The sequence below is a fragment of the Sorghum bicolor genome, chromosome 4 (assembly GCF_000003195.3).
Source record: "Sorghum bicolor cultivar BTx623 chromosome 4, Sorghum_bicolor_NCBIv3, whole genome shotgun sequence".
Classification (NCBI taxonomy): domain Eukaryota; kingdom Viridiplantae; phylum Streptophyta; class Magnoliopsida; order Poales; family Poaceae; genus Sorghum; species Sorghum bicolor.
Window position 1 is genome coordinate 7,754,243 of NC_012873.2, and position 9,579 is coordinate 7,763,821.

Consider the following 9,579-nt stretch of genomic DNA (forward strand, 5'->3'; position numbering starts at 1 on the left):
GACCGGACGCTACCCGGTGCGTCCGGTGCTAGCGTCCGGTGCTCAGGGGAACGTTGCAAGCTCCCTGGGTAAGGGACCGGACGCTACCCGGTGCGTCCGGTGCTAGCGTCCGGTGCCTAACCCTAAGCACGGCACTGATCTAACGGCTAAGGATCTCACCGGACGCACTCACAGAGCGTCCGGTGCAGCGTCCGGTGCCCCTTTGGGCACCCAAACTTCGTCGAAACGCGATCGCTTCAACACGAAGTTTGCTCCTCTCGATCTAAGGACTATCTCTGAGCTGCCTAGTGCTAGGTTTACCAAGTGTGCACCACACCTAAACCTAAAGCCTTGCCTAAGTCAAGCTACTAGAACAAAGCCCCTCTTAATAGTACGGTCAAAGGAAAACAAAGTCCTAAACTACTCTAAGTGCCCTTCTTCACCATATGGCCTAGTCTAGTCTCGACGATGTCCATCTATCCTTCAAAAACCGAAACGATTTCCACTATTAAGTAGGCATGTACGTCCCTGTCCATCGAGTACCTATATACCATGACCTTACCTATGACTTTGCCTCTGCAAAACACACGTTAGTCATAGTAACCAACAATGTCATTAATCACCGAAATCACTTAGGGGCCTAGATGCTCTTTCAATTAGCCACCTAACCAAATACACTCTATATCTTCGGTTCTAAAACTCTCTCATGGGAAGTAGAGATTAGAGCAACTTCAACCCACCTACTCCCTCCATCCCAAATTGTAAGTCATTCCAAGAATCTTAGAGAGTCAAATTATTTTCATGTTTGACCAAACTTATAGAGAAAAATACTAAGATTTGTAACGTAAAGTGAGTATATTATGAAAATATAATTAAGGAATAATATAATAATACTTAGTTGGTATCATAATAATAATAATTTTATTATATAAATTTGGTCAAAGTTAGAAAAGTTTGACTCTCCAATATTTTTGGAATGACTTACAATTTGGGATGGAGGGAGTACTAAACAAGACCCTATTCAAATCTGGAGATTTGATTAAAAAAATCAACTACAACCCACTTCCTACTTGGGCTCTCATTTTCCATACCCTCCCAAATTATAGTTTCAGCCTCTCACATCTAGAACCCCCTATCCAGTGGGTCCCACCCACTTTTCTCTCCTCATCCATAAATCAAGATAAGAATTACAAATGGTGGAGTTGATGTAGGATTTGTCAATGACAGGTGGGTCCATATGAGATAAGGACTTGGTCTATTTTTTCCATTGGAGTTGGGTCTTAATTTGAGCTGGAGTTGCTCTTAATTTAGGGATTTGGGCTAGAGTTGCTCTTAAGGGGGTGTTTGGGCTTCGCTCTGGTTTTTTCAGTTCTGCTCCACAAACTCTACTATGGAGTACCTTCACTATAGAGTTTATAGAGCAGGAGGTACTTTTTGGCACGCAACTCTGCTTCAACTCTAGGAATAGATTGTTTCCATACAAATGGTCCATTATGCCCCTGATCGAAATTGCTATTGATATTTTTTGACCAAAATAGAAATCAAATGATGAAACATTAACAGAGGCTATAATTAAAATATAAACAATTAATAGGGACGGTGTGCAGGTGAAGAGACGAGGGGCGGCGCACACAGGAAGAAATAAGGTCGCGACATCGGGAGATAAAGCTTTTATGAGAACTAATCTGTGATTAATGAGAGAGAAGATGGGTAATTACCTCACAAGTCACAACTCCATGTGGGAGTACCAAACTCCAAAAACTGGAGTACCCCTGAGGTACTCTATAAAAAACATGGAGCTGACCTCTAGCTCCACCTTTTTGCGGAGCAGAGTTCGTGGAGCTAGACGTGTTTGGCAACGCAGAGCTAGAGCGGAGCTGAAAAAACTGGAATGGAACAGTCCCAAACACCCTTAAGCCCTGTAAATTTTTTATCCATTTTTGTTATCAATACTACCAAATTAAGTGCATCTCACACTTTAAAAAGTCAAATATAGTTCAGTTGACTAAATCTATAAAAAAATACTAAGATTTATAATATCAGATAATTATTATTAGATTAATCATATTATATTTTTTATACTGATTATATCTAGAGATATAAATAATAATATCATTTTCTATGAATCTGCTATTTTTTCTAAGAATAAGTATTTTTTGTGAACTGTTTCTAAGTGCACATGTCCTCGCATACTATCATGATGATCCGCAATAAAGATTGTGTGTTTTTAGGCTTTCAAAAATAAAAACCGCACCTAGGGTATTTGCATGTTTGTGATAACTTGTGGTTGGGGACGTGTTCCTAAGGTGCTTACAAGTCCATCAAACGATGTGCATGTGCTCATTGTTCAAAACCGAAAGGTTTATAGTTTAGGTTATCATTCTCACGTGAGGCTTAGAAAAGGTATGTCAAGTTCACATATGTAAGGGATGATGCACAAAATATATTTTCTAGATAGCACATGCTCAAAAAACCTAAAAGATTTGTCTCAAGATTTGTTAAGATCTAGAGGAGTTACTTATTTAATAAGCAATAATGCATCCAAATTTTAGTTAAAATTTAAAATCTTATTTTGGTTTCAAGCTCGTGTTTAGATGATAGAGAATTTCATATGGAAACCAGCAAAACTGGTTTCATAATTTTTGGAGTTAAAATATATATATATTCTATAATCATGCATGTATATGGGGCTTCTACTGTGCACATGGCGGATTGTTTGAGTGATGATCGGACTGTCACGATGAGCATAGTTTAGGAGAACATGTGTTTTGTCATACTATTACGCAGAGCACTGAACTGGAGAACATAATTTAGCACACGTGAAAACACATGTCAAAGATGATTCCAGGTGCATTCAGACATCGATTTGAATGCGGTTTTGTTTGTGTAGTCTCCTAGTAACATGGGAAACTCATTCTAGGTATTAGATTCATGCATGGTGTTGTGGAGCTTGAGCTCATCCATGGTAGTGATGGCCATGGATGAACATGAAGTTTGTGTGGAGGATGATTGAGATTGAAGTTATTGAGAGGAGGATGGAGAGAGAGAGAGAGAGGACTTGGTGCTTGCTCACCACGTTGCGAGGCTCTCCATCTGCAACAACTCGTCTTAGAACAACCTAGGGAGGGAGATTGACCTTGGAAGCTCTTGCATGGCTTAAGGATAACTATGAAGTCTTGAAGTCTTCTCCTCCATTTCCGATGAGCTTGAAAGCATTGTGATGATAGGGGAGCTCGTCATCGGCATCCTACAATGGTGCTCCATGTGGATCTACTTCTCATCCTTCCTCTTCTTTCTTCTCTTCTCATCTCATTTCTTTGTTGTTTTTCCTCATGCGTGCGAGGGAATGAATGAGCGAGATGGCTGGTGTGTGTGATAGAGTGATAAGATGTGTATGGTACTTCATGTTATATGTATATGTATAAGTCTAGACGAAAAACTCAAAGCTCGTTAGCTTGCTCGGCTCGTGGCTGACTCAGCTCGGTTTGACGAGCCAAATCAAGATTTTAGCTCGTTAGCTATAACGAGCCAACTCGAGTTGGCTCGCGAGCCGCTCACGGGCTATAATTTTAGAGAAAAAAGTCATTATAACTCATATCTTACACCTTACAACTGTTGATATGTTAGCTTATATAAATATTTTGTTCGATTTAAGAATATTGAATATATTATTTTTGTTTATTACTATTTTTAAGCTCTAGATAAATATAAATATTATATTTTGTGTACTTTTTATACCTGGCTTGTGAGCTTAACGAGCCAAGCCGGTTTTCTGGCTCATTATGATAACGAGCTGAGCCAAGAACGAGCCGAGCTGCTCGGCTCGTTATCCAACCTTATACATGTATCATAATGTCCTACCAAACTATCCAAGCAAACACTATAAAACCTAGAAAATATAGAAATTGATATGTTGAGCTGATTACATGGATGATTTAGGTTTAAAGGATAGCAAATGATGTTATGCGTGGAGGAAGTGGACCAGATAGAGGAAGATTAGAGGATAGGAAACAGAGAGCCGCTTGAGCTAGTAACATTAATGCTAGAAGATGCTTGGACTGCAACCATGTTTTTTTAGCCAACCGTTGCTCTATAAATTATGTTTTATGTTTTTTTAGCCAAACGGTTTCAACTTATATACTCTGTCCGAGAGAAGAGGGTGACTAGTTTTTTATAGAGCAACTCCAAGGACCTTTATGGGGTCTAAGGAACAGAGTTTGTAGAGCATTTCCAAATACAATTGTAGAGAATTTTTTATTAAAGATCTTCAATTTAGACATACCTTCAATGGTGTCAACAACGGCGTTCAAGATTTAGCTTGCAAGGTCTTCAGTGAAGCAGACGATTGGGTTAAAGCGGGCTTCAAACCTCTGGCGGTTGTCGACTGCCTTTGGTTGCAACACTGGGACTCCGTGTAATGTTTTGTTCCTGTTTCTAGTAGTTAGATGCTTCTTGCTGTCTGGCATAGCGGCGATAGCCTCTCGCCTTGGTCGCTATCTTGATTGTACTCTTTTTCTCTTAACGAAATAGGGTGAATGGTCCAATCTCGAAAAAAAAATTAGACATAGAAGATGGATGATATCTGATCCCTTGTGCTTCTCATTTCTTAATTACAAGAAAGGTGAAGTATAAAAAAGAGAAAAAAATTCAGGAGGAGAAACCATGTACTCCCTTGTATCAGATTTAAAAGTTATTTAAGACAGGGACACTGTCTCCAAAACACAATTTTAACTTCTTATTTTTTTAAAAAATATTTAGAAAAAAATGATGTATGTATACTTTTATAAAAATATTTAGAAAAAAATGATGTATGTATCTATTCATATAATTTCACATTTATAAACTCAACAATTTGAAAATTTTTGATGGTTTATATTCTCAATATTTAACTCAAATCCTATTCCAAACGACTTTCCGAGTACTGACCAAAACGATCGGTGAACAAATCAAAAACCTCGTTCTGCAATTGCCGTCGCCTACTTCGTTTTCTAGTCCCTTCTTCCATTTTCTCCCGTTCGTATAAATTCTGCTCTGCTCTCTGCTCGGCTCGGCCCTCTCCCTCCCATCGCCAGACCCCCGCCCATTTTCTTCTGAAAACCGAAGGCTCCGGCATCCGCCTGAAAGGGGAAAAAAAAAAAACCCACACAAACACCAAATCCCCTGCGGCGGCGGCGGCGGCGATGGACCCGTCATCGGCGGGCTCCGGCGGCAACTCCCTCCCGTCCGTTGGCGCCGACGGGCAGAAGCGGCGCGTGTGCTACTTCTACGACTCGGATGTGGGCAACTACTACTACGGGCAGGGCCATCCGATGAAGCCGCACCGCATCCGGATGACGCACTCGCTGCTGGCGCGCTACGGCCTCCTCAACCAGATGCAGGTGTACCGCCCCAACCCGGCCCGCGACCGCGACCTCTGCCGCTTCCACGCCGACGACTACATCAACTTCCTGCGCTCCGTCACGCCCGAGACGCAGCAGGACCAGATCCGCCTGCTCAAGCGCTTCAACGTCGGCGAGGACTGCCCCGTCTTCGACGGCCTCTACAGCTTCTGCCAGACCTACGCGGGCGCCTCCGTCGGCGGGGCCGTCAAGCTCAACCACGGCCACGACATCGCAATCAACTGGTCCGGCGGCCTGCACCACGCCAAAAAGTGCGAGGCGTCGGGCTTCTGCTACGTCAACGACATCGTGCTCGCCATACTCGAGCTGCTCAAGCATCACGAGGTGATGATCATGGTTCCTCAACGCTATTCCTTTGGTTTGTTTTGGTTGGCTCGATTGATTAGGTTTTTTGGTTGGATACATTTCCATGGAGTTATCCAATAGTGGGTTGCTTGCTGCTGTGTCTAATTCTATATTTACTTGGTGATGGGTATGTGTGCGATTTGGGGTAGATTAGGTCTAAAAGTAGATTTAACAACTTTTTCCCATTTCCCTTCTCGTCTATGAATGTTCAATCAAATCACTCCTAGTCATTTTGGTGTGCTAACATGTGATTCTTCAATTAATATTTACAGAGAGTTCTGTATGTCGACATCGATATCCACCATGGGGATGGAGTGGAGGAGGCTTTCTACACAACAGACAGGGTTATGACAGTCTCGTTCCACAAGTTTGGGGATTATTTCCCAGGAACAGGGGATATCCGTGACATTGGGCACTCAAAGGGGAAGTACTACTCCCTGAATGTCCCTCTGGATGATGGGATTGATGATGAAAGCTACCAGTCTCTTTTCAAGCCAATCATGGGCAAAGTTATGGAGGTTTTCCGCCCTGGTGCAGTTGTGCTTCAGTGTGGTGCTGATTCCTTGTCTGGGGATAGGTTGGGTTGCTTCAACCTCTCAATCAGAGGTCATGCGGAATGTGTTAGGTACATGAGGTCTTTCAACGTTCCATTGTTGCTCCTTGGCGGTGGTGGATATACCATAAGAAATGTTGCACGCTGTTGGTGTTATGAGGTATGATGATCTAAGTAACAGTTAATTTTCTTGAATCTTTATGCCTGTGTACTGCAGTTGCCAACATGAGTTGGTTAAGGCATTAAGCTAATATTATTTATTGATGATTTGGAAATGCAAGCTGCAACATGCTAGGACTTGATGTGGTTGTATTGTTTTACTTCAGTCTGCACTTACTGTTAGCAATTTCGTTCATAGAATACCCATGGCCTTGGTTTTGACTTTTGAGCTATACATTTAACGCGTGATTTGAAATGTTAGTATATGTTCTCCTGCTGAAATGCATATGCTAAAGAGTATAGATGTGTATGAGCATGCCGAATAACATAACACCTTGTGTTCCTCAAATTATGTTGGGGGTTAGCAAAAGTGCTTTGTTATAGTCAATCTTAGAGTAGATTATTGGTAGATACAGAAAACAAATTAACTGAGAGACCACCTTCCTGTTGTACCAAGGATTTTTTCTTAAAAATTTTAGATTGCAGATGTTAGAATGGAATATATTTTGCACTTCTGATTCATCCTCCCCTAAAAAAATATATTTTGTGCAGACGGGAGTTGCTCTTGGCCAAGAGCTTGAAGACAAGATGCCTGTCAACGAGTACTATGAATACTTCGGTCCAGATTACACTCTTCATGTTGCACCAAGTAACATGGAGAACAAAAATACACGAAACCAACTGGATGATATAAGATCTAAACTTCTGGATAATCTTTCAAAACTTCGACATGCTCCTAGCGTCCAGTTTCAAGAGAGAGTTCCTGACACCGAAGTACCTGAGGTGAGCAACTGAGCATCCTGTTATAACTAGTGAGATAATTGTGTGTGTCCCCTCATGAGTGCTAGATGTGTGTTTTCCATTTATTTTAAATTCGTGGTAGCTTTATCTCTACCAGATGCAGATTCCTAAAAGAAAACTGGTAGTGATACCTATATCCAGTCATTATATTATTTCTTATATGCTTTAAATATTAATAACTGAAATTAGATCCTAACTGCTCAGTACTGATTGGACAGCCTTCAGTACATGGTAACACGTTGGGCACCTGTTCCTTGTGTAACGTCTAATAGATCTGCTTTTAGAACATTGTTCTTTTCTTGTCGACCAAAGCTGGAAGGATGATAGAAGCTTGGCACCTTTTTTCTACAAATACAAATGAACTAGTGTATATTGTCATTTTTTGACTTTGTCTTGCTCTATGTAGTGACTTGATCTGTTGATACAGTGGACGTGCTATGTGTTTCAATGTTGTGATATACTCCCTCCATTCTAAATTATAAGTCGCTTTGACTTCTTTGGTACATCCATTTTATTATACATCTAGATATGATGTATGTCTAGATACATAGCAAATTCTATGTACCAAAACAGTCAATGCGACTTATAATTTGGAACGAAGGGAGTACATGCATGTGCTATGCTTCTCAGTGAGGTGGCATGACAATATAGTGCACACATTCCAATTTCCACAATTTTCGTGGATTTCTTCTCATCTATATTTTGTTGATATTCAGTTCATTTGAATTATTCGCGTACTAGAGACTGTGTTAGTGGCTTTTTCCACATAATATATTCTTTTATTTGAAGCACACCTTGATGCTATTTTTCAAGCTTAGTGTTATGCTCCATGGCCTCAATCAGTCTGAATATTAGGTCAATACAAAATTTTATCATGCTGAATTGAACATGTCATTTTTGCCATGAACAAAACCTGGATGATCGATAATTTATTTTAGTTAGTTTTATCCTTCAAGTCTTCAACTGTCTACATAAAGTGATTGGCAAAAAGTGTTAAGCTATCAGAAATATAATTTTACAAATGATCTTTAGTGTTGGTTGAATTTGCCCCGGTATTCTATTGGAGGTGACGAGTCAAAACCTGATTGTTTTTTGGACATGTTCGATGTTCGATGTACAGCCAGATGAAGATCAAGATGATCCAGATGAACGGCATGATCCTGACTCTGATATGGAAGTGGATGATCACAAGGCTGTGGAAGAGTCAGCGAGGTCTCTCTCTCTCCCTCCCTCTCTGAGTGACTGCACTCATTATGTTTTGGGTTTTATTTTTCATCCTGATGTGTGCCCCTCACCAACTTTTGTAGGAGGAGCATTCCAGGTATAAAAGTTAAGAGAGAATTTGGTGAAAATGAGACCAAAGTGCAGGTATTTTGATTTTCTTTTGCACTTCTATCTTCTCGACTAATGTGATTATCTGCTGACATTCTTATTGATCTTGTATTTGTGCAGGATGGTGGCAGAATTGCATCTGACCATAGAGGAGTGGAACCCATGGCAGAAGACATTGGTTCTTCCAAGCAAGCTCCTGTAAGTGCCTTCTTTCACTAATATAATACCGCATGGACGAACTCCAAGAGTGTACGATATCAACACTATGACTCTGTTCAACTAACCAAAGCTTGTCTTTTTCTCTTCATGGCGCTGTGAACTGCAGCAGGCGGATGCCAGTGCGATGGCTGTTGATGAGCCAAGCAATGTTAAGAATGAACCTGAGAGCTCAACTAAATTGCAAGATCAAGCAGCTGCATACCACAAGCCATAACTGCGACATCTGGAGTTGCCGGGTTTCTGCTGGGCAGCAGCTTCCTGCGTGCTTTTGACAGTCCGAAGACCGAAGTGAATCTGCAATACAACCCCGCCATTTCAAATTTGACTTGAGCTATACCATACCTATCTGTATGTGTAATATGTTAATGTGATGGGATTCCATGGCGGGGTAGTGCAGTTTCCATGAGTCCACCTGGGATTGCTTGAGGTTGACGAGGTAAACGGTAGTCTGACCCATGTATACATGAAGCGTATGAGTTAAGTTGTACAGTCATTAGTTAATGCAAATATGCAGTAAACTTCTGGGTAAAATCTTTGCGTGTGATTAGTGGTTTCGTGTACTGATTCTCAACCTTTTTTGCGCGGAAGCAAGGTTGGCGGTTGCTGTGCCATAGATTTAACGAGTTTGGAGAATGCTGACGCAAATACATGTGCTATCCGCCTGTTTGGGGAGAGTCTGCTGGGAAGTCCGGAGAAAGATAGGCAGTTGCTTTGCGTGCTGGTTGATCACGTTGCTGCACTGCTGTTATTGTGCGGGCGGTCTTCCATGCAACTGTAGCGTACAACTGCATT

The 9,579-nt window shown here is 41.2% G+C and overlaps 1 protein-coding gene across 2 annotated transcripts; it reads left to right on the forward strand.

Moving 5' to 3' along the window:
* LOC8082952 (probable histone deacetylase 19) lies at nucleotides 5,014-9,358 on the forward strand. 2 transcript variants are annotated; one of them, XM_021458799.1, is made up of 7 exons: nucleotides 5,014-5,702; nucleotides 5,996-6,436; nucleotides 6,988-7,218; nucleotides 8,357-8,448; nucleotides 8,544-8,604; nucleotides 8,689-8,766; nucleotides 8,897-9,358. In XM_021458799.1, exons 1-7 carry the CDS (start codon nucleotides 5,160-5,162, stop codon nucleotides 8,999-9,001), a joined length of 1,551 nt encoding a protein of 516 aa, XP_021314474.1. In that variant the 5' UTR covers nucleotides 5,014-5,159; the 3' UTR covers nucleotides 9,002-9,358. The 2 variants fall into 2 exon arrangements, with proteins under 2 accessions (XP_021314474.1, XP_002451765.1); XM_002451720.2 differs by having other exon boundaries at nucleotides 5,016-5,702; nucleotides 8,894-9,358.